At 41.1% G+C, this 26,110-nt stretch overlaps 1 protein-coding gene across 2 annotated transcripts in view; it reads right to left on the bottom strand.

The window, feature by feature from the left end:
• Positions 1-26,110, bottom strand: part of DERA (deoxyribose-phosphate aldolase) — a 47,913-nt gene that overhangs the window by 5,503 nt on the left and 16,300 nt on the right. For both annotated transcript variants that reach the window (XM_032107070.1, XM_032107069.1), the window contains exons 6-7: positions 22,067-22,195; positions 2,379-2,491 (exon numbers count right to left, since the gene is read on the bottom strand). In XM_032107070.1, coding sequence (XP_031962961.1) covers positions 2,379-2,491; positions 22,067-22,195 — 242 coding nt within the window. The remainder of the gene's footprint in view (positions 1-2,378; positions 2,492-22,066; positions 22,196-26,110) is intronic.

Raw genomic sequence — 26,110 nt, forward strand, 5'->3', positions numbered from 1 at the left:
GGATTTCTTTGTGCCTTATGGATATAATAGTGGAATCAGAAAGTATCTGTTTTTAAATGTGTTTGGTAATCTTTTTAATATAGTGATTTCAGGACCAACAAACACAGAATAAATCCTTCTCTCATGCTGGAGCTTTGTGATAATGGCATATTTCCAATAAGATTAAAAGGAACAAAAGCAGGAAAAGCTTGATAAATCCAAACCACAAAGACTGTGTTTTTGTGGATGGACAAATAGATGTGTGAGTGTATGCAAACATCTGTTAACATTAGATTTTCAAGAAGAATTTAAAGCACAGCAACTGGAAAAGCATCTTCTAGACAATAAGCAAAAAAAGTTGGAATGTGTTTTCTTTCCCTCAGGAAGAGGAATTCTAATGAAATTTGAATTTAGACTTCTTCCTAGAAATGCTACATCTCTTTGAGATAGTCTGTGGCAAAAACAAGTAAAACAGAGTTAATAAGAGAATTAAAACCATCATTCAGAATTCGTTCCCCTTTTAGCAGATTCTGAAAGCTCTTTTCTTTGCAAAAAAAGCTGACAAAGACAAGCCTGTCCTCTCCTCCATTTACCAGCTTTCCAAACAGCACATCTGACTGCCATAAAAACGTAAAAAGGAAGGGGGGTTGGAATTTAATTCAAGAGCAGTACAAAGTCCAGCTACCACTTTCCTGCTGTTTCACAGCATTTCATTATTTTGCTTAATAAGTTCATCTCCTCAAGAATTTTCTCTTCACCTTACATTATTAAAAGTAATAAGTTTTTCTGGATTGGGGGTTTTCCCAACAGAAAAACCAATTTATGTATGTCCTTCAATAATGACAGGAAAAGATTATTTCCCATTATATTGCACACTTTTCATATCACCACCACAGCTTATCAGTCAATAAATGTTACTCTGCAACTTGTTCCTTTCCTTGAAGAAGTTTAATTTCTGTATTAACCTGTTTTTCCCAGGCAACGCCTTGCTAGAAAGCATCCCTACAGCAGCAAAATTAGTTTGTTAAAGAAACCATTTAGAAATTTCTTGCCACTGATAATATTGTCTTCAGTTAATAAAAGTACATAAAGTCAGTTTACATCTAATTCACTGACACACACATGCACACGGACACAAGCACTTATTCTTAACAACACATTTCATACCATGAATGCGTCCTTTGAAAGCAAAAGGTGAATTCAACATTTATATCCAATTATGGGGACAAAGCTGTGTTAATGCAGCAGAGACCAACTTGTGGCACACAGCTCATGCAAGCGGCACTGGTGCCCGGGGGAGCTGCCTCATGCTGGGCAGTGATGGTGCTCCCACAGAAACAAGACTATTGGAGCTGCTCCAGCTGTTGTGTGGCAGAGAGAGGCAGGCTGGGGAAAGGAGGAGTGGGGATAACCCAGGGATCCATGCTGGCCTCATCTAGATGGCTACAGAGAGTAGATGGACACACCTCTAACCTGGTGTCACACGTTGCTCAAGGCCCAACAGACCCTAGAGCCATCTCAGCCCCCATCCCACTGCTCATCCCACGTCCTGACATTGTACCTTGCAAGGCCACCTGTGGAAGGGACAGAAGGATAAGCTAGAGAAGGAGGGAAGAGTGGCCAGAAATGGGGAGAGGCTCTTAGCTAGAGATGTGGCTTCTTCTCCTGGTGCTGAAGGTGAGGACCAAGCCCACTGCTGACCACCAGCACCAGATCTAACTGGCAGCCCCCACTTGCCCACGGATAAATGAAGTGAGAGGTGGCTAAAGCCCTCCTGGGAATCTCCTCCCTTCTCAATATTTCAGCACAAGGATGAATGCACAGACAGTTCATTGCTGTACATTCCCCTTTTCTCCACTGACCTCACTCTACAGCGACCTGATCAATAAACATTAAGTACCAGGACATAATGTTCTTCCAAACCCTGTCCCCTCTCTCCTTCCTTCCATCCCAGGCAACGGGATACAACTGGATCTGCCTCCTTGTCCCCTTGGAAAGCATCTCTGGCAAGGGAAGAAAGAGCAAAATGCATCCCTTGGGCTGCCAGAACAAAGTCAGGAAATCCAGTTGTGTACACTGGAGAGACGTGATGGCTCTGAATTTGTACAGCTCTGCTGAGGTTTATGGGAGCACGTCAGCCACTGCCAGCCTGAGATTCGCTCTGTTATTAGTGGACATCCCCACTTAAATGGTGAAGCAAAATTCAAATCCAAATGCAGCAGGGAACGCTTTGATTGCATGAGCTTTTATGGAATGAAGTAACAGCTCTTCAAGGGAGAAAAGACAAAAGCAGAAAAAAAAAAAAATAAAAGGAATATTAGCAAATCAATCCTATTACATTCTTATTTCTTTCTGAATAAGCCTGTTTGGTTAATTTGTACAAAGGAAATGAGAACTACCTTGTAGCCAGTTTGCCAGTAGTATTCCTTAATGGCTCGCATCATGACTATGCCAACGGGAAAGGTCGCATTTTCCACCTCCTTTCCTGTAGATGTCTTTATAAAATCGGAACCTGAAAGGAAGTAAAATGTTTTATAGCAGTTTTAGAACAAGAGCCCCTCTGCACATACAAGTTCACAGCCTCCTGTGATGCCCTCCTGCTTCACAGCAATTCTGAAGCATTCCTCTACACATATGTCCCCATGGTGTATATAAATCAACATTTTAGTATTTCCACAAGGATCTTTGAGATAGAAACTATTTTAATCAGGTTTTTTTTTAATTTAACTTTGCATCTACTTAGTCCCACATTTGCCAGTCTGGTATTGTATCTCCTGCAGCTGTTTTTAAGAGAAGGGAAAGATATCTCAGATGTGTTTACTAAACCAGCTGTGTAATACTGTAAACCAAGGGAAAACTCCCCTTTTATGCATTTTGCAATCGTAACATTGCAAGTTACTACACTGAAAGCCACGCTCTGATTTAATGCAGTTACAAGGTCAAAACATCTGCATTATTAAAAGAACAAGAGTTAGCCTTGGCTTATTTTTTTCTGCTTTCTCACTTGTGAATAACATTCTTTACTGCCTGTCTTAATACTTGTGTAACGTTCTTGGGTATTCTTGCTGTTCTGCCTTGGCTTGAAAGAAATCCTGAAGTACAGTGTAAGAAAAAGCTAAGAAACTAACAAAAAATAATGAGCCTTGCAGTGCATGATCCAGCATTGACAGAATACAATGACAAAACTTCTTTAATTTCATTAGGACGCACTTCATCCCTATGAACCTGCTTCTTAGAAAAGGTGTACTGTGGGATCATTAATTATCAAAAGTAATTGGGAGAAGAAGAGGGATAATTCAAACATCATGTAGTAGTGCATCATCCACTTAAGTCAATTGGAACTGCATCTGCTTCCACTTCAAATTTGGCTTAGGGTCCATTTTGTCTCTTATGTGAATGATGATGCCTCTACAACATCCCCTAGAGTAGGGACAGGGAGTTTCAGCACCGGCTCCAGCTAAGGAGTTGCCTTGGCTACATTCTGTGTGCTGCAGCACACTCCAGAGAGTGTCTCCTGATGGCACAGCTGACTGGCACACAGCTGGGTCTCAGCCTGATGGCAAGGCAACACAAAGCCAGGCATGCTCCTGTGGCTGATTTAAACACAATCAAATGGTATCACAAACTTTGGGGTTTCTTAGACCACCGTTTTCGCTGTAGGCTTCCAGACTAGGCAGCATCTCAGCCCAGTGGTGATTCAATTGCACCCTCCTGTGACAATTTCCACTCTGGAGAGAAACAGCTATTTGCAAGAAGGATTCCAACTCCAGGGAAAGTGCAATGTGCAAAAGAGGCAGTTAATAGTTGATAGAGCTTTGCAAAGAACGGAGCACACAGGAGAGACAATTGAGTTGCACATTTCAGAGCTGCCCCCTTCCAGAGAGACACTACGAACATCTGATAGTCACATTAAAACAAGGAGCAGTGGAAGTGAAACTTCAACATCACCAAATTATATTTTTAATTTCCCTTTCGAAATGTAGCACTTAAAGTCCTTCAGTGCAATACTTCATTTTTTTTCTACTATAAGGTAAGTCAAAGCTTTTATAAGTCTTATAATTACAAGTCTCTATGGTACAGTTTCATTAAAAACTTTCATTAAACAACAGCTGCCCTTGTATATGGTCTTCTAATCAATTTGGTCAAACAGAATGACTTCTAATCAGCTGTTGATAAAAATAGAAGATGAAATTTTAATTCTAATAGATTAACCACAAACTCAAGATAGTCTTCAAAATCCATCTAGTTCTATTCTCCAGTGGATTTAACGACTATTCAGCAACTCATTACTAAATAGAACAAGATGAACATTTTCCAGTTCATTAAAGAAATGTACTATGTATTTTTGCATTGTCCTCATGATTCGTTACGGGGAGTCTTAATTACAAGATAATGGATAATGGTTATTAAATGCAGACTCCAGTAATGAAGCTCTATTCATTTGCGAGCCTCAGAGACTGCAAAGAGGGGAAAATAAAATTACTAGCTTCAAAAGATTAACGGATCAAATTATTATTCAATTTTGAAAATCTCATTCAGACTTCATAGAAACAAGAAGAGATTAAAAACTAGTATTAGTACAAAAGTTGTGCATTTATATATTTATTTTTAAATAATATCTTAAGGCTATTACCAGAATAATCAGCTTTAGATGTGATTATTAGACAAACATACAGCCAATTTAGTAGCATCCTCTAACAATGAAAACAATACATTTTTCTTTCCCGAACAAATTCTTTTTATGACACAAGAGCTTGCTAGCAGGACTGCAGGCAGCCCCTTGCAGAAGACAGAGGACCCACACCAGCACAGAGAGCCACAATGGAAGGTGCTATTAACTTTCGGATTTCAGCAATGAAAAGGGGGATTTAAAAATCAAGCCCTGCCATAAAAGGCACCTCATTTAGCAGACCTCGTGCCAACCCTGTAATAATAAGGGAGTTTCACCCAGTCTATTTCTTATTTAAGTTTTCAAAGACAAGTCTAAGGAATTAAGTTCAGAAGGAGCTTCACCTGGAAATTTAGGTGATGATTTAGAAACCTGAGTTTTATCACCCATCTTCTCATGTTCCTGTGAACGTATACACTCAAAAAATCAAGGCTAAGGTTAAAATACATGCTGGATGGCTTTCCCCTTCCTTAGAGTAGATTACACGATTCAATGAAGCATTAACTCCAACATTTCACAAAATTAGTTATTCAGGGTAGATTTCTAGGCCTAGTGAGCCTGGAAAAGACCACACTCCCTACTTCTATTTTCCAATGTGAAGCCACACCAGTACATTTCCTTTCAAGGCAGCAAGTCATGTAAGACTCACTGAACCAGGGAGATAGGACGAGCTCTGCTTAGAACGTGGTGCCAGTAACACCAAGGCTGTGGGTTCAACACAAACAGGCCATTTACCTCAGAGGAAGTCCATTACATTATTTCTGTTCTAGATACACAGCCTCGTTTATGGTGGCACCTGAACAAAGTTGCAGAGCTGAGGTATCCAGAAGCTGAGGGACTTGCCCAAGGTTTCTCAGCAAGCATTTGGCAGGGCATGGATTGAATGCTCTGGTCTCCCAGAAGGTCAGAAGAGCTCCCAGAACTGGCCTGCCCTATTGCTATCCTGTACATCAACTGGAAACTCTACAAAGCTTTCCAGTCCACGTAACATTGAAGCAGAGCATGAGAAGTGGAGAATCTTATTTAGATGACAGCATCCAGGAAGCACACTCTGATTCCATAATTAAGCAATAAGGAATAATAAGCGGCATAGCAATCGTGGAGTAATCACAACCTTTTGGTTGTGAAGTGCTTCAAATGCCCTTGGGGAATGATTATCTCCTAATAACTACAGACTCTGTGTTGCTGCCTTAGTCTCAATAAAGAACAAAGATGTGGCTGGCAGTTTTAAACAATAGTTTAGAGAGAGATGCTTGCAGAGGGACAATTACACCGTGCTACTTTGTAAGTACTTGCAACGAGCACAAATATATCTTCATTGCTGCAACTGAGAGAACACATATCCTACCAAGACTTCCAGGACTGGTGGCAAAAAGTGGCACTCCGCTCAGAGGACCTGCAAAACCACCTGCTGTTTCTGCTGACAAGGTAGCAATGACAAAACAGTACCGTATCAAATGTGCACGAAGTCCCATTAGCAAGTCATCTTTCTATTTTATGAGCACCTAAACTAAGGGTCTTCAGATTCATACACAATTAGCCTTACTAAGGGTGACCAGGTTAACAACCCTCTGAAAATAAGAGGCAGGGCAAGATATAAAAGGCTAATGTAGCAGCTAATTCTTGTCAGCTGAGTTATCCTAATTGTCCCACTTACATGTCCTTATCCTGCCCCAGCAGCAAGATAAAATACATTCCCTGTTAGCTTAACTTTGCCATCCAGGAGAACAGAACACGAAGCTGTGGTAACTCACTTTACCAGTGGCTCACCAGGCAGCTTTAGCTCCATGACACACGGCTACACTGCCAGACCACTTGGTTAGGTGCATATGCTTTTATGTTTTCACACGCCTGTGTCTCAGCTACCATTGAAAAATGCTGGTTTATAACTTGGTCTGTTGAGACCTGCCCATTTTTTGCAACTCCTTTCAGAAAAGTACCTGCACAGAGGGGAAAAAAAATCCCATCACAGGGCTCCACATTTAATGTCTGTTTACAAGTAAGACAACCTTTTGAAAACCCATCCTATCATCCCAGCTTGGTTTCCAAGACTCAGAATGGATGCTGCCTTTCTTGTACAGCACCTCCAGGAGCAGGGGTTCTGCAGGCCAAACGATGCCCTCAGGAACACTTACACATGCACACAAAGGGACAAATTATTAAGTCCATACTTATGCAAAATTCCCTGTAGATGAAGTCTGAAAGAATTCAGCATTGCTGAATTATGCACAGCTTGCTAATGCACTGTTACAGTGTCTACCACAGGTCTCCACAGAATACTATTACTTAATTAGTATTAGTTTCTTGTGTATTCATTTAAAATGCTTCTTCAGAAGGTTCAGCAGGAAGAGCCATACCACCTTCTGTTGCTCGGCTACATAGCACAGGCACTTGCTATTTTTAGAGCATTCCTTCCAATCCAATCCCTGTGTGGCACGGAGAAAGAGAAGATAAGTAATTGACACGTGCTCCGGGTGCAAAGACCACAGCTGGAATCGCTGTCACTGGTGGCACCTGGCTTGGAGCCACCCTGAAGCACAGAAGGAAACATGCTCCCAGTCACCTCCCCACATTGCCATGCAGAAGCGGTGCTGGGAGATGCCAAGGTGCAGGAGTTCAGGCAATTACGTGCTGCTGGAACAGCCCCTCCTCTTCCTCTCCAAAGAGGAAGCAGCAGTATATCCTCCCAGGAGTGAGACGTGGGACAACAAAGAAGTTTAACGAATTCCTGTATTGTTATCCGCTTGTAAAATTTCATGTCTCTTTGCCATGATCTCGTTTTTCTTCTTCAAAAGGGTGTACCACATACTACACCCAGGGGTGTTACAGTGTATGACCTACGTTAACCTTGTTTCTGTTTGCAGATGGCATTACTGGAACCACTGAAGCAGTTTGCCGAATGACACATGGCCAGCCAAAGGCAGAAAGAAGAAATAAATCAAGACATCCCAACACCTAATCCTAACCTTACTATCACTGGGAAAAACCAGACCTTTCTCTCAGCTTACCCACTTGCAATGCTGTTTCCTCTACAAGCCATTCTGTGGGCTATTTTTTGCCACACTCCTGATTTCCAGCAAGATTCAAAACAAAAGAGACATCAGGAGAAATCTCCTCCCTAGCTCAGCTTGAGAGCGCAGCACGCTGCACCCAGGGCAGGAGGCAGTGCTGGTGGCACAGCTCTGGCCCCAGATTCCCAAACCCATGGCCCCCTCCAGCACTTACTGATGAAGCAACAGAAAGATTGGCCTCTCCTTTCAGACTGAGCACAAGCGCTCTGGTTCTCAGCACTGAGCCACGTGCTCTGGCTAGGATGGGTGGAAAAAGCAAAGTGCTGTGGGAGAAACCGGACTTGATTTGAAAATCTCCCCCTTTGAGCTTCCTTTGCAAACGCTGAAACACATTGCATCACTTTTCTTGTTCATACTTAAATTAACCTAAGCAATGATAAACTATCTTAAACTGTGATATAATTAAAACAGCACTGGTCTAGGTCAGGCTTTTACCCTCTTGGCATTCTTGGTTTTGGATCAATACATCTCAGCCTCTCAAAATGTTGTCCAGCACATGACATATTACAGACTGAGGCTGAAACCCTGATATATCTACCAGTAATAGCACTGCAATTTGGAAGAAAATAATAAATATGCATTATGGCTTAGAATCACAGCACAACATGGCATATTGCATTCCATGTTTTAGCAACCACATTTGGCTTTGTGCTTTTTAACGTTGGTAACAACTTTGAAACAAATATGTTAACGTTAAATCTCAGGTACACTTACGTATTGTCTATTAGCTCGTAACAAAATTACTCAAATTGAAGAAATAGCTGTTTAAAATCAATTTGGAAATACTCCACGCTGAATAAAGCAAGTAGAAAATCAGTCTACTTTATCAAGTAGGTGCTATGAATTTTAAAGATTGAAAAAAATCCACCATACATAATACAGCCAAAATCATGGCACTTCAATGTCATTCTGAGTGTTTTTCAACACTTGATGTAAAAAGCAGTTTAAGATTCTGTTCCTACTCTTACCCAGAGAAAGGTAGGATTGATTTTTGAGCTTTAAAAGTCTATGTCTTAATGCCACAGTCAGAACCTGTCCAGCATGCAGCCTCTTTGTCATGCAGAGGACAAACAGCAGCATCAGCCCCTCTTCCACACTGTTCCCTACAATTAAAGGCAGCTGGCACAGGTGAAGGCTTCAGTACCAGGGGGATTTCCAGGATCAAAGGTATTCTCCTTGAGCAATTGGAATGGTCAATGTTTGGCCTTTTGGCTTTGCCTGAAAATCAAAAAATATAAGGTGCCAGATCTCACCAGACTCATCTGTGATCTGTTTGTTTCCACATGGCTTTTACAAATTAGGTAGAACAGATGTCTTGGGGGCTTGCATAGAGGGATGAATATTCCACTTCGGTGATCATGTGATTACTAGGAAAATGTGAAGCGCTTTTAGCTTATTTTTTATGACACTCTAACGTCTTCAACACCAACAAGCTGCAAACACATAGATTTTATCATGGACTTCCTGGATTCCCCTGATGCAACAAATATCCAAAGGGTAACACCCTGGATGGCCTTACCTATACATAAGGCATCACAATGCTTGTTTTTAAAGGGCATCAGTCTTACTTAAAACTCCTGCTCTCCAGAAGATTTTGCCCCTCAGAGTGTTGCCTTTTTTTTCTCCACCTTGATAATTTGGCATCTGGCAAAACTGCAAAAGCCCACGTGTGTAGGCTGCAGTGTAGGTGAGAACTTCGAGGTACAGGCAGATGTTTTCACCACTGTCAGTGGGGTTGTTTTGCAATGTTTCTAACTCTTCAGGCAGCCTGAATACCAAAAACCTGCCAGCTCCCTTCAAAGAAAAAAACAACCAAAACCCCTGACTGTGCAGCCACACTCCAAGCAGGAGGCACCTCTCTGCTGGCGGTCAAGGAAAGACACTTCTGGTTTTTTAAGAAATCCTTTTTTCCTCCCATTGCATTATTAACAATGCTTACATGGCAAAACTAACAATTTTGTTTCAAAGGGATGCCTTATGAAGGTGTGCTGCTGATCAATCCAGTCTGAGTTTTCTGGCATAGTATCTACTGAGCACTACTTGAATGAAGGAAATTAAAAAAGACCAGTAAGCACCATCAAAAACAGGCAGCAACTCATAAAAAGGTATTTAATATGCCAGGGCATTGTTTCTTCACCTCCCTTTGTCAACAGCCCATGTGCTGATCTTACCACAGACTGCAATTATGGTGAGCATCTCAAACCAAAAGCACCAACAATCTGATTAACTGCATGGGTTTGGTTAAAAAAATAATTGAAACTGATAGAGAAATGCTGATCTCACCAGACCACTGGCAAAACAAAGATGATATTCCAGTCTTCAAATCCACATTTTATATAAAGGTTTTACATTTTTAAAAATTTACACGAAATATATATTATCATTTTGAACTTTGGCATTCCATTCTTTTTACTGAAATACTGTGAATCAAAGAAATTGAATATCAAACTCTCTTTGTGTTAGATGTGTATATATATCCTCATAGGTATTTAGTGGCAAGTTATTAAATGTCACTATTCATTGAGACAGTACATTTTATGTCTTCCTTACAGAAAAAAAAACCCCATCTATGTAAAATTTGCAGCAATATTTCAGAGCCTCACTCTGGTCTCAATGACTTCTTCCCTCACACGTTCAGAAATAGAGGTGGTCAAGCAGAACATCCCCTGTGTTCTCCTGAGCTGTCGCGTGCCAAAGTTCAGAGGCAGCGACGGTGTCAGCGTCGCACCAGGAGGTGCGACCACCCTGTCTGTACCTTTCCTTCTGGCATAAACAGCACAAAAGCGGCGAGGAATTCTGTGTTCAGCAACATCAAATCCCGTGCAAAGGTACCTGGTAAGTATTTATGTTGGAAAATGTGGTTCTGGGGTGAAGTACAGCAGTGTTACATATCCCTTATCTATCAACTAAGCACTGTATTCACATCCGTGGAGGGCTTTAAGGCCCCCAGACATTAGCCCAAGGCAAAACCACATTGTCTCCATTTAATTACCTATCTTTTCATACTGACTGTGATCCAAATGACTGAGTTAAACAAAATGGTTACTAGTAACAGGAGACCATTGATAACCAGCAAGCCGAGGTGGGCGTACGTGCACAGAGTTCAAAAGAAAATGATGCTGCTGCATGCTGTTTACTTCTCCAGTATGAATTTATAAAGTGTATTAGCACAAATTAAAAGGATTAAAATCCCAGGAACCAATGAAGTCAAAGAGAAATAGAAAATGGATTCAATCCTAAAAAGATAAAATTATTTAACAACTTATTAAAACAGTTCATCATTGTAATTAAAATCCAAGTGCCTAGAAAAAAGTGCCACAAGAAAGGTAATTATTTATGAGGAGACTTTAAAAAGCCATTCATAGTGAATTTGGGAGAGAATCAGCCTGAAAGAGTTGGTAGTAGAAAGAAATTGTTTGTTTATTCATAAAACTTATTTTGGTCTAGCCTACCACTAAGAATCCCTAACATCTGCTCAATGGCAGCTGTAAGTAACATTAGGAACACTCAGCCAGTTTATATCTTTCCTTTTTATTAAAAAGTAAACAGGTCTTTTTAAATTATTCACTAGTAAATTAACATAAAAATCAGTGCTGTAGCTAACCACATTTTGTGGAAAGGCATCTGCAAGCTTTGCATGATCACGATGATCTCAATCTTTCTACATTTCACTGACTATTTTACTCTTTATGTGATGTCCCGCCTAATTTAGCAAATGAAAACGTAGACAACTCACAAGCCATACAGGAGGCACAGCCATGAAAATACAAAATGCACCACTGGTACCTCAAAAGCCACATTAGTTGCCTCCTTCTGACTTTAACTGATTCCGTTCTTACCTTTCCTTTGCCTTCCGCTGCATAAAAATTCCCCCTCAAATAACCTCAGATCTCTCCTGCTTCTGTCTTTCAGGAGCAAGACATTCATTAGACAGGAAGGAGCAACAAAATACAGAGGTGTTACTAATCAGTAATTATTTGTTCTCATCTGCAGCACTTTTATACATAGGTGACAAAGTGCTCTGCGTGTTCCTGTGTTTCACTCCAAAACTGTGTTCTTATGACAGTAAAAAAAGGCACAGGAATACTTCAAACCTAAAAGCTTCTCTTTACCTCTGAATAACTTTTTTTTTACTTAATCTCATCAACATTTTAGAAGAAAAATATTTTACTTTCCTTCTGAGTTCCTCTCCCAGCTTCAGTGCTTACTTCATAATACAAACAAGTCCCTGCAAATGAACTCACCAAGAAGTTGTTCAAGGGCATGGAGTAGCTCTGTTTATTTTACTAGGATATTTTTGTTTTACTTCAAGGGAAAAACCAAGCATTTCTGCAGTGCTCTCTGGAGGCAGTTAATTTAAAGCTGAGCTGTAATTCTAACCCAGGCACTGGAAATGGCATTGTTACAATAGCACAGGGTCCATCCAGCTGAAGTTCCTGAGGAGTCTGCCTTGAAGCCACAACCATGCTGCAACTGGCAACCAAGCAAGCTGCTGAGAAGCTGAATTTGCTGAGATCCAGAGCAGCTGCAAACACAGTGCCTGATTACAACATAAACCTAACTAGTTAGCTATCAACAGTATTTATGGTATCATGGTAGCAGAGAACCAGCTGAGACATGCCAGCCCTCCTCTTCCTGGGGACTAGGAGACCCGAGAAACACAGCATCCCTTTCCATCATACCCCACCAAGCTGCTTCCTCATCCTGGGGGTCAGCTTTGTTCCAAAGCTCCATTTATGAGTAAGGCTTTGTGCTTCCTTTGAGTTCTCCACAGGTTCACTTTCCAGGACTAGTGGGAAGGAGGCTTTTGAAGATACACGACGAACAATTTTGTATTCCATAATTTAAGTGCAACGTGACGCATGGAACATGGAACATCATCCCTTGTTTCCTTTTTGGTCTGTTAGAGGTGAATTAACAGATCTTCATGACAAACTGCAAGACTTCACTCCTTCACTCCTCTGATGTTTGGGATAGGCTGGTAAATTGGACATTGGATTTGCAACATGACTACAAAGGTGATGGAAAGAAGATGTTCTACTCAAGAAGAGGTCCTGGTATCACCGAGGAGGAATCTTTTCTACATCTCAGATTTAGGGAGAACTCAACTTTAGAAATCAGCTGCAGTTGTACACTGCAGGGAAATCACTTTGTAGCCTGAATGCTAGCAGGAAAGAAACATCAAAGGTACAAAAGACAATCAGCTGTCAGATCCCTGTTGATTTGCCATGAAGACTATGGCCTTTGCTGTCAATTTTGTCTTTGAAAAATTCCCTCAGAATGAGGACTACTACAGAAACCTCTGGTAAAGCTATTGTCTCTAGTAACTGTAAAGTAAGCACAGGCAGAAATCTTCATTTGTCTTACCCGAGAGATGCTGAATTCTAAAACTACAATTTCTGAAAAGGAATAAAAAAAAAACAAACCAAAAAAACAACCAAACAACAAAATCAAATCAGAAACATTTCCCAGAGGATGAAATTCCAAAGTATAGTGTCAAAGAAGGGAATATCTTCCGTTCTTTCCAAAATCCCCCCAACACAATTTGAGCCACAAGAATCAAGAGGAACACAGAATGGCTGGGAGACAGACCCCAAGTAACCCAAGTACCTGCCAAGGAAATTCAAGTTCCTTGTATAACTCATCAAAAACACTGCAAGCAACCACAGAGGCAAGCTGGAAGAGTCTCTTTCCAAACACCATTGTAATGAGCATATTTCTGAGTATTGCTATGTCCTATGTTCATGTTCTGACAGCAATCTTTTCCTTTGAGAACATGACTCAAATAGACTGACAAAGTCTGTTAGGCAGGCCTTTGGAATTCTGGTGAAAACTTGACATTTATAAGGAAGGAACAATGTCAAACACAAGCAGCCAGGAGGACCAACCATGTCCTGGGGGGCATCAGGCACAGCATCACCAGCCAGGCAAGGGAGGGGATTGTCCTGCTCTGCTCTGCACTGGGGTGGCCTCACCTCAAGTCCTGGGGGCAGCTTGGGGTGCCACAGTATAAAAAAGACATTAAACTATTAGAGAGCATCCAAAGGAGGCCATGAGGATGGCTAGGGGCCTTGAGGGGAAGCTGTGTGAGGAGCAGCTGAGGGCACTTGGTTTGCTCAGCCCGGAGGAGACTGAGGGGACACCTCAGTGCAGTTACAGCTTCCTTGTGAGGGGCAGAGCAGGGGCAGGCACTGATCTCTTCACTCTCACGACCAGTGACAAGACTTGAGGGAACTGCGTGAAGCTGAGTCAGGGGAGGTTTAGGCTGGATATGAGGAAAAGGTTTTTCACCCAGAGGGTGTCTGGGCACTGAAACAGGCTCCCCACCGGGGTGGTCACAGCACCAAGCCTGACAGAGTTCAGGAAGCATTTGGACATTGCTCTCAGACACCTGGTGTGACTCTTGGGGTGTCCTGTGCAGGGCCAGGAGCTGCACTCAGTGATGCTGATGGGTCCCTTCCAACTCAGTATATTCTGATTCTGTGATAAATGCATTTGCATTTGACCAGTCTCGTGTAGCTCAGTGAGGAATGAGTTCATGCAGCCCAGCAGTCAGCTGGGGTATTCAGTCTGTTTCTCTGCACTTCATCAGGTAACACTTCAAAATGCAGCATCAGCACCATTAGGACATGATTTGTTAAAAGCTCATGAATGTCTTTATATTGGTATCAGTGTATTTTAACATACAGCTTTATTAACATTCAGGTAAGGAAACAATCCATGCCCTCCTCACAGGAAACTTCTTGTTTCATAGTGACTAGTTTCTGCCCCACTTTAATGGCTCAACAGGTATTCCTCTTATATTTGTACTCATCTCTTGTTATGCCTCTTTGTTTTCACTGTGTCCTTGTGATTAAATGGGTAGATTCAAGTGAGTATCCAGAGCTTTTAAAATAACCTAATGATGTTCAAGATCACATATTCCTGTTGTATTTTTCCACTTAACACATTTCTCTTTAGAAGTCTAAATCCACATTGCTGCTGCCATGAGCAAGTATCTTCAAATTAGACAGGCACAACCACTAAGCCTTGATACCTTAAAAAGCAACAAAAAAATATCCAGGACCTGCAACCTTAAAATCATGCTTAGTTTATTTCCACATCTATATTAAGTTTCTGTTAAGGGACTGGATTTTCTAACTAGTGCTCCTACTTGCAATCTCTTAAAAGATACTTCAATATTTCATAAGCCAATATAATATAATTGATAGATACAGTAAATTAAATATTTATTTCTATTTTTCACTGGTTTAGTAGAATTTAACACCTGCTGCTGACAGAATAAAAAAACCCAACCCGAAATATCAGAGAAATAAATAGTACCCAGTACATCTATTGATTTTACATAATATTTCCATGTTTCAAAATTGCATTCTCTCAAGCCATTACCTTCAATACCAGAGCTTCCCAGATGCAAAGTTTTTTGCCAGGAAGCCCTGTTATTTTGCTGGCATGTTTGAGTAGAACTATTCACTGTGCAACAATTTCTGAGTCTGAGGTGATATGAAACTTGAGAAGTTTTAACGCAAATTCTAACAAGTTATTTAACATAGAAACAAGGTTTCATTCATGGGGAAAATTAACCCAACAGGGGTGCTTTCTCACCTCTCTGCATCACTTGTTATAAATTGAAAGTATACCATTTAGATATTCCATAATTAACATGTTTTGGAAAGATCTCGAATATCAGCAAAAATAAAGTGCTATTCAGGCACTGAGGATAATTTGCTAATAGAAGGTTGACCCCTCTCAGCAGTGTGCTACTCTGTCAGTACCTGCCCACTCACTGCAACCTGCTATTCCACAACCAGTTCCAGAGGTTGAAGCATAAAGAATAGCCACTTTCTTAAAGGTCAAGGAGCAGAAATCAGTGTTCAAACCCTTCTCCTCACAGCAAAGGACAAGCCTGGGATTTCCAAGGAGCTGTCACACTCCTGCCCCTCCACAGCTCCACTTTGCTCAGTGCAGAGAGAACACCAAAGCACGACAGAACAGGCGTACGGGAAACATGGCAAAACTCTCCCATTTGGAAGAACATTTTGGGAAGAGTGCCACGAGAATGGCTGAAGGAAGGGGACCTCCCTGCTGCTCCTGTCCCCTGCAGTACACAAAGCATCAGCCTGGAGCTCTGCCGGCTTCCACCACCACTGCCATTCCCAGGGTTGGCTGTACAGGAAATCACAGCCAGCAGCTCCTGCCAGAAAATTTCCAGACCTTCTCTTGCTCCATTTCCCAATTTGAATCGTGACCAAGGGTATTTCATCTTCATGCACAAGCACAAAAAAATTTCTACCTTCTATTGAGAGGAACATATTTCTGTTTATATCTTAATTTACTAAGCCTCACAGAGGCTCTACAAAACGTGCAAATGTTAATTTGACACACAGAAAATCAGAGAGGCAAGGAGAGCTGTCAAAAGTGATGACATGCTGGAAGTCATTCTGCAACCTCAAACCCATCTTCTGGCTTCCTGATTTGGTGTTCTTCTGGTGAGAAGTGCTTGGAAATAGCAGAGTTTCTATTTGTAAGTGGGAATGGTTGAGAGAGAAAGTCCAGTGGTGGTGTGGGTAACACAAAAATCAAACAAACAGGTACAGAGCTGACAAGTCATCTGTTTTACACTGGTATTTCCTCTTTGACTTCGTTGGAGGGTGTATATTCTTATTTTCTGATTACAGGAGAATACCATTAATAGAACAGACCTTGCAGAAAATTAGCAGAGTTGCCAGGCATCCTGCTCTGACAAATAGGAATGGTCCCCGATAAAGATCTCCCCTCAGATATGGCTGTGTAGGCAGGCACAGCTCAGTAAGCACATAAATAAATGCATAACAAAATGCACCATTGCATGCACGTCTGGGTTTTTAACAAACTGCAAACAAATGAGGCTTCACTGTATGCACTCTAACTCTCTTCTCACTTCACAGACTCTTTGTATCTTTATTTTTCCCCCAACATCTTTGTTTCTCTTAAGTATTACTTCTGCCCTCTACTTACCCATGCAGGGTTCTGTTGACTCAACTGGAAAGACTTTTCATGAGAGCCTGCCCTAGCCTGTCTCAATCAGTTTCCATTCCTTCACTTCTGATTCCCTACACATATATTACCGAGTTCCAGACAGATTTTTAAGTCTCATTTCACATTCCTTCAAGGTCTGCTTTACTCAAGCCCCACTTTCTTTTTTTTTTTTTTTTGCTACTAGTCTTTGTACGGCCTCTCATCAGTAATTCAAACCTGAGGATATTGTGATTGCATTGTTGGAACTTTTCAACTCCAAGCTTATCTATCACGCCTACATTATTTCCAGTGATTAGCTGCAGTATCACTGCTAAGCTTGTAGGCAATTACCTCATTTAAGGGAGCATCCTTGTAGTGCCTTACTGAACATGCTGTTATCTGCATTTTCATACTGCCAGCTTTTTCATTTCTCCCCATTCTGTACCTGAACAAATGAAGTCACTTGGTTCTGTACCAACTTCTTTTAGGCTGATTGTATTTAAAGATACTCCATCTTTTGATCTTACTCCTAATTCAAAAACTTTCTTAGTCCATGATACCATTCAAACCTTTGAGACAGACTGTCACACTGCACCTCGGTTTTCTGCAGTGTGTTTTGAGCTTGTTCTTTGCACTAAACTTTCAGTGATGTTAACTAGAGCTTTGAAGATGCAGAACAACCACAGACTATGCAGAATGCAGGACATCTGCTGCAGCAGACAGGGAAGTGATCAACTCCCAACATAATTCCACAGCAACAGTCACTGTCCTGATAAGCCCCTTAAGCAGCCAACTGCAACCACTTCTGCATTCAAGACAGTGACCAAGAAAGCCTCAGTCACCAGTCAGTGCTAAGTACTCTCCCCACACATTCCTAAGAGTAAGGACTCACTGACTTGCCCCCAGCCCCATACTGGACCTGCAGACTAGAGCTTAACATGGTCTGTCACCCTGGAGAGCATTCAGAGACAGCTCACATCCACAGACAGGAGCTGCTTCCAGAAGAAGACAGACACATATTGCCCCTGATTTCTGATGGATGTTTTACAGGTAGAGTGTACCCTTTACAGAAACACTGTCAACTCAATACAGTTGGTTGTATTTCAGGCAAGTAAAACAAGAGACAAATTGAAATTTTGTTTTTTCTGTGTTACCAAGCCTCCTCCCTTGGCTTGCCTTTCATTTGGAAATGCTCTGGGCTCTAATAACTGACTGACAGTATCAAACTACAGCTGAACTTGCAGACACATAATTAAACCAACACACAATACAACTCACATGCTGCTGAGGAGGAAGCCCTGACTTTTGGGCTGAGCACAAGACTCAAAGCCAGAAACTCACAACTGATCTCAGTTTGACTTTTGTCTGTTACTATCTTCGTCTCATAGTTCACAAGGTAATTGTAAGATTTACTCTGCTAAGGTCAGTATGTGCTTTAAAGACAAAGTACTAAGTGCCAAGTATTATTATTTATTCAGTAGTCTTGTTTCCTACGTTAGCTGCATGTGAGCAAAGCATGCCTTGCTTTTCAGTCAATTTTGCTAGTTTGTTTTCTTTGGTCTCTCATTTTCCATGGAACAGTCACTTGGGAGAAGTTTTGGTTCATGGAGGAAGGAGGAAGTCAGCCCTTGCACTCAGATGACTGCTAGCATGTTTACAGCCACACCACATAACCTTGCTCAGAACAAATCTTTGCAAGAAAGTGCTCAGAACAACAACAGCTATTGGCATCTTAGAGTTTGCCTTCCCTTACATTAACCCGTATAAAAACTTTATTTAGAGCTGAGGTAAAAGCTTTGTGTAGACCAGCATTATTTTGCGACGTTCCAAACCCTCTTTCTCTCCTGTGAGCTGCAACACAAAGCTTTTCCTCGCTGTTTGGCTATGTTACTTCTGTTCACTTTGGGATCAACAGCATCAAAGGATCTAAAACCATTTCTTCTCACTTACTTAATGTGTTTTAATTTTCCCCTGCTCATCAGAGACCTTATTGCTTCCACAGTCTTCTGCTACTTCTTGCAGGATTTTTTGTGCTAGAGACTTTAGAAGTTGGTTTGTTTTAGCACTAACTCATTCCCTTTAAATTCAATGTTTACATTTGTCAGTATCTCGACATACAATTTATTTCACTAATTGTTTAATGACCTATGAAAAAATTTTTCGAAACCCATACATTAGGAGAGCTGCAGAAGAACATACATCACTTTTTCCTGTTCTTTACACAGGTCCTTGTTTAGATATATATAAAGACAACAAGTATCTTTCACATGTCACTGCTGTGCTCCCTTAGCTTCCCAAAGTGTGGCATAAAAGGAGCAGTTTTCACAGTCAAAATGACATAGATCAAGTTTTCACTTTTAAAGTACTTTTACTTAATCACTTCCTCCACCTCTTTCCTAGTCTGCATATCTTAATGATTATGAATTGTTACACAGTAAAGACTTTGTAATAAGGTAATACGGTTTTCCACAATAAAAATCTTCTATCTGAGCGAAATATGCAATTAAGTCATCAACAGCTTTACTGAAGTATTCCTTTCCCACGGCAAGTTCATCTTTCCCTTCCTGGTCTGCCTTCCTTGGCTGTTTCTGATGTCTTTGTCAAGAAACAGAAGTTAAAAAATGGCCACCTTTCACCCTATGGACAAGAACTCTTTAAAGACACCATGATGAAGAAATCCACAATAGTTACAACTAGCATGGGGGAGTCAGGCACCCATCTCTGTTCCTTAGGACTGTTTATTCCAAGAGACTACTTAGGCACAGACTTGAGTGTCTCCTGTAGAAACGGATGTGACTCACACAAGGATATACCAGATACTGAACACCACTAATCACTGTACTCTCTGTCCCAAAGCAGAGTCAAAAATGCAGTCAGTTTTCTTGAGAAGCTCATGCACTCAAACCTGCATGAGGACTTGGAAGAAGCACAAGAAATGGCAGTGGATGATCTAAACCAATGACCCAAATTCCCCTGATTCAGTGCTAGGCATTTGTCCTGGTCAGCTTTCCAAAAACTGCTCCTTTGGCAGTGGCACAGAGCCACTGCTGTGCAATGCTCCCTGCCAGTATGTCCTCCTCAGCACTGCAGAGGTTATTCTTGCCAGGTGAGTCACTGTCCTTAGAGGGATGTCAGCCTCTTTCACTCAGAAATAGCTTCTTAAACATTCCATAAGAATTTATGGCATGTCAGTCAGTTGGTAAAGGCATGGTTAAAAGAATTTAAGGTAACTGTGTACCTCCTCCCAGTCTGATGTTGTCGTCCTTATGGACTTCACTAGAGAAGGAAGAAAAAGTAGCCATGGAGAATTATTTCAGAGACAACAACAGTCAGGAGCCACCAACTCAAACAGAGGCAAATTATATATACAATATACTGGCTGCAACACCTCTGGTGGCTTTGTGCTCCAGGACCTTGGTGAATGTGTGCATGCTCAGCAAGGCAATGCAAACATCTGTAACCCCAGGATTCTGTGCTCCCCACATGGCTGACATCATGGATAGTGAAGTGAGAGCAGTTTAAGGACTGCACACCACATCCTCAGTTGCACTGATAAAACTGCATGCAAAGCAAGGCTGGAAACCAGGTTATTGAGGTTGTGACCATTAAAAAAAAACCCCTAAAACACTGCCAACCAATCAAAAACCACACAGCAAACTAGTTAACCCTTTTTTTGGAGTAATTTTCAACTGTAACTCTTTGAAACCTCAGCTTACAATGAAGTATGGGAAGCACTTCTAACAGCACAGCTGAAGGAGCTGTATGTTGCTGTAAAGGACAGGAGCAACTGGTCAGAGGCAGCAAAAACTTCTAAAGCCAGTGTTGCATTGAATCCACTATACTATGGATTGACTTTCTCCACCAAATGATACAAATATACAAACAAAACAAAAATTCAGCTGGAATTGGAGGCTCTCAGCAGTTCTGACGAGTTGGAGTCTGAAAACCTGGCCCTCACTGCATGTATGTAGAGCACAAATAAATTCTTATTTTTATGCCTAACCACAAAGAAAAAGCAAAAGACTGAAATAAGGAAATTACTGGATATATTCAGATGGATAAGTATCTTGTAAAATGAATAACTAGGCAAGGAAAATCATTAACAATAGAGCCATCTGCTGTATTTCAAAAAAACTACACCAGCAAAATTCTGAAAATGGTAAAATGCTTTTACAAGCTGAATTTTTCACTACTCAGTGGTACAAAAAGTGATCATAATGATTAGTGCATATGTTTAAATAACAGGAAATGTGTATTTCTTACACCTCTTCTAATTAAAAGCAATATTTAGTGGCATAATACTGATTCTCTGTGTCTAATGATACTAATTGACATTGTAGGTGGGCTTGTTACAAGCCTGGAATGCTCTCCGTTCCACTTGAATCAGATAAGCACAGAATTGTGTACAGAGACAGTGAGGTCAGCAGCAAGCTGAATATTTATTTAAATACTTTAAATATAAAGACACTTGATGACGTTTTTCTTGCTTTAACATAAGAATTTCAAGTCTGAAGAAAAAAAAAGTCGGGGAAAAAAAAATCAACCCAAAAAGTGAGGGGAAGTTTAGAAAACAGACTAACCCAAGTGGTTCTTAGTATATCTTTACACTTCTAGAAATAAACCTGAGGAACCCTCTTTCAAGCACAGTGGGAAAAGCAAGTGCCTGGAAGCCAATTCCAAGTTTTGCATCTCCAACATAGCACTAAAACACAGAACTAAAATCCTGGTTAAACTAGGAAAAATTGTACCAGCACAGCCCCAAAGCTGCAGAGAGAGAATATACTGCTGAAAATCTGGGCTCAAACGGGTGCTGAGCTGTGCAAAAAAGTCACACCTACAAAGCACACAGAGCCCCCGGAAACTCTGTCCTGTTCACTGGAAGGTTGGTTCCCTGAGCTGCATTCTCTGAGGTGGTTAGAAGAAGTGATCACAAACCAAAAATGAGAGCTGTTGGCATGAATCTTCACAGGGAAGTGTCCCTTGCATTTAAAACAAGCTTGTGAGCCATCTACCTACAACATTTCTGGAGGGCACCACAATTGCTTCCATAAGTGCGTCTGCCCCAAACGTCTCTGTAAAATATTCTGATCAAATCAGATGTTTGACAACGAATTTTACTTGTTCCTACAACCCTTGCCATTCAGCAGTTTGTCACTTAACATTTCATGCAGCTTTTGTAGGTTATGCAAAACGACTGACACTTCATTACTCCACCTGCAACTTCAGTAATTGCTACGCAAGTTTTTTCTACTATCGACAAAACCAAACTTCCACGACTAGGAACTTTTAAGCCTCATAAATAATAGAGCAAAGGCATTCTTAGCTTAAAAGGAAAACCAGGTGCATTTACCTGCCATCATAGCTATCATACTGGCTTTGTAGACATTAGCAAGGGACCCCAGTTCACCCGTAGCCAAGATGGTTTTCATGTGAGCTTCTCCACAGGCCGCACGGCACAGACGGATCTCCTCGTAGAGACCTGGGGATAAAAGCATGTGGAAATGATCAAAGTTGCCTGAGAGATATTTTCAAGTATGGCTGTAATTTCCACTTCTGGATTAATTTCCAATCTTATAATTAGTCATAGCACTCAAGAACTTAAGTTTTGTAAGTTCAATAAATTACATGACTGGAGGTAATTAGCAATGCCGTGCAGTTTCAGACTTTACCTAATAGCTATTAATGTCTGTTCTCTCAAAACTACAAATGTGAGCAGTGAAGCAAATACCCATGAATACATCAGGAGTAAAAAATGCTATGATAGTAAAGATTGGTCTTAAACCAGCTTTTCCAGCAGTAAATATGGTAGTACATTGAATCAGTACTCATAGATAGTTATGTTTTCCCGTGCACCTGGTCAGCAAAAACCTCCCATCCTTCCTGGTAAAATTCAGCAGCGCTCCCACAAAAGTTTAAACACAGGGAGGCTAAAAGAGCTAGAAATTAATGAAGCACTGCTGTCAGAAGTTGGCTGCTTGGGGATGTTTAAGACTGCTCCAGTGTGAGGAGAAAAGCAGCTCTTACAGTGCACAGTCACCATTTCTGGATTCTGAATTCAAAAAACAAAGTTGCAGAAGAAACAAACAGGATGCTCTGCAAGAGGGTCCTTTTCACAAACACATAATCAAAAAGTTCTTTGACAGAGAAGAGGGCTAGAATACAGCTTTAAATAGGTCCTGCTAAACAGTCCAGACTATAAAGACTCGTTTCTTTCAGCAATATGAGACTTCTTTTCCTCTCTGCCCTTAAGTGAGACCTGGAAGCGTCGAGCAGGGTTTGCCAGCTGTGGTAGGGCCTGTGTCTGACTGATGCCATCAGCACACCAGGGTGTCCAGGGCTGGAATTGCTGGTGTGGCCTTCTGAGACATGCTGCACACATTAGCAGACAACTGGCTAATGCACTTAGCAAGTCCCTTTATAGGCACCAGGCTTCACCTTGTTTCTTGCTGTGTACCAAAGGTGTGAATTAATCAGTACTAGCATGCAGTCTAACATGTTTTATTGATCAATTGATGATGCTCCAGAAACCTACATCAAGTCAAGGCTCAAAAAGGAAACACAAAGGACCTGTGCTATCTTTTTGTGCATTTAATAACCCTTCTCATGTTAGATCCAAACGGAATCTCTTTTTGTGGAGCGACTCTTTCCTGAAGCTTTTGAAAACCCAGAGAAAGCAGCTTTCTTGTTTTTCTAGTTTCAGTAACAAGAGGAGAAAGTTTTCCCTACCTTTGAGATACACCACCAAATGTGTCAAAATAAAATCAACAAAATGTACATTTAGGTTGGATTCCATGAAAAGAAATTACATCCTCACAGCTGTTGTTCCCTGGCACTGCAGCTTCAGCACCCCGCCTGTAGTTGGAAGGTACTTTCACATGCAATTAGCATCAAGCTGGTTTGAACAGGCTCACTACCTGCCAGCACACATCATCCCACGGACAGGAACAACTCAGGATCCTCAATCATCCGTGTCTATCAGGTTAGCTGAGGTGGAGGAGAAGTGGGCACACTTTAATGGGGCAGGTGTGTAGGTAAGAAATGCTGTTCTTTATTCAGAGACCAATTATTGCAGACAATAGCTGACATTCATAGGGCCTTTTCAACCCCACAGTAAAAGTACAGATAGAAATGCAACTACATCTGGGACAGCAAATTAAGCAAAGCATCTCATTCCCCATGCAAGCTGGAACTGCTTTGATACAGAACAAGTGTAAAAACTCCTACTCCTTTCAAAAATAAAAAGAGAAGTTTCAGTCCTCAGTCAGATTTAAATCAAGGCACAAATAATGGGATTATCCTGAAACTCTTGGGCAAATGTCTGTAGTATGGGTGGAGTTAATCTCAGTCGAAAATGTACTCGGTGTTTCAAGGAGTCCTGGGCTTCCTGTGGGACAGTCTGTGCTGCCAGAAAGTCCAACACTTAACGACTCAGTTCCCTCAAGCTGAATAGCAATAGGATCAAAGCTGGATGCTACAAATCCAGGACTATCTGTGAGCTGGGCAGAACACCAGCAACTGCCACAGCAGACACAGCTTCTCTGGTTAGCAGCACTGGCACAAAGATTTTGGTCAAAAAACTCTATCACAGGAAACCCTGCAGGCGTATTTTCAACTGGGAGCTAAGAACACCATGAAGAGGTTGCAAGAGATTTTCTTTTTGACTCATAAAACAAAGAAAAAAAAAAGCAAAAGCTCTCAAAGCAAATGGCCAGTACTCTGCAGCATCTCGAACAAAGCACCAATATTATCCCTTCTAAAAGCAGTCTAAATCTTAAGCCAGGGGAAAAAAACCAAAAAGAAAAAAAAACCCAAACCACTAAACTCACAAAAAAAACCCCAAAGCAAGCCAACCTACACAGAATATACTTGGTATACTTGGTGCTCACTAATATAGTGTGCAATAGCTCTACTGATTTAGCTGTTAAAATGGATGTGACATAAGAACTCCTCTACTTTGCACCACTTGAGATACCTGACAGCTTTAATGAACTTTAGATCTGCTTTTACTGCATGCATTTACAGAAGTCAGAAGAATTCAGATTTTTTAGGGGAAAAAAAATGCTTTGATAGCTGTGGTTTTAATTTCACTGTTATAGAACACAAGAGTTGGAAGTTTTTTTTGTAGCTTTCCTAACACTGTAAATATTTAGTACATTATATTGAATTTTAGCAGCTATTAAATACATCAAAGAAAAGGCTCCTTCTCATATCCATTTCCCAAGCAAACATCCCTGAAAATTTCTGCTGGCCATAATCTGGACTAGATTGTCTAGATGGTCTGTTACTTTGGTGTAATACATTAGTCCTAAAAATCACAAAATAAAGCGGATAATCTGTATCTCCTACAAAGGAAATGAAAATATTAAAGGAGGAAAAAACCACACTGCTTAGTTTTTTATGAAATAGCTCTTCTTCATAAATGTGGTGATAAAATCACTTTTTTTAAAAAAACCTCAATTCTTTGGTGTTTTTATCTAGTCAGTCACAGTGACTGATGTTAGGGGTAGGAGTTGAGATGAGAAGATGTTTGGGTTTCTGTTAGCCCGAAAGATCAAGGTAATTGTGATGGGAAACTGGAGAATGAGCTGGAGCCCCTTCTGTCTGGCATGTTAATGGCAGGTTTGTTAACAAAATGACAAGCACAAGGCTATCAGCACAACACTGCTCCCCCAGTTCTGCTCTCAGCCACATATGTGCAACTCCAGGCTCCAGTGACTCGCACGGAGCTGGAAACAGAGCCTGGCTTCAGGAGCCTGAGGTGCCGCTGACAACACGAGACAGAAATTGTGCAGCCAGGCTTTGAGATCCCAAGGCAGTCTGCACATCCAGGAATGGTAAATCCAACTACAGCGTCCCTGAACAACACGTGGAGTCTTCTCCAAGCCTCTGGAGCGGGGGGTGTGTTTTGCCCACGCTGTTTATGAAGTATGTAGCACAAAATAGGGTCCCAATCCCTGATCAAAGCCTCTAAACTCACATCTGAAAGATCAGCAGAAGTGAAAAGCAGTTTTCATAGTGAGGTTATACCTAATGTATATCATGGATGCAGCCATGCTCAAATTTCTTAAAATATAACGTTTTCCCTTTTCTTACAAGGAAAATTCAATTGCCATGGAGCAAATGATGGAATAAGAATGCTCCTGAAGCCACTGACAGTGTAGCATGCCCAGGTGTTTGCTAAAAGCTGTGAAATTAGCACCAACATTACTGTACCCCACACAACTTCAGGAGGTACAGCAAATACTGACAACAGGGGGGAATAAAAGAATCATAAACAGATCCAGTTTCTTTCAACAATTTGTTGCTTAACTTGATCACTCCTCACATAAAGACTCCACATTCTGTGTCTAAAGGAAGTATCCAAATTGATAATTTTAAGCTTAACCCATACTTT

Source organism: Corvus moneduloides, chromosome 4 (genome assembly GCF_009650955.1).
Source record: "Corvus moneduloides isolate bCorMon1 chromosome 4, bCorMon1.pri, whole genome shotgun sequence".
Taxonomy (NCBI): Eukaryota; Metazoa; Chordata; class Aves; order Passeriformes; family Corvidae; genus Corvus; species Corvus moneduloides.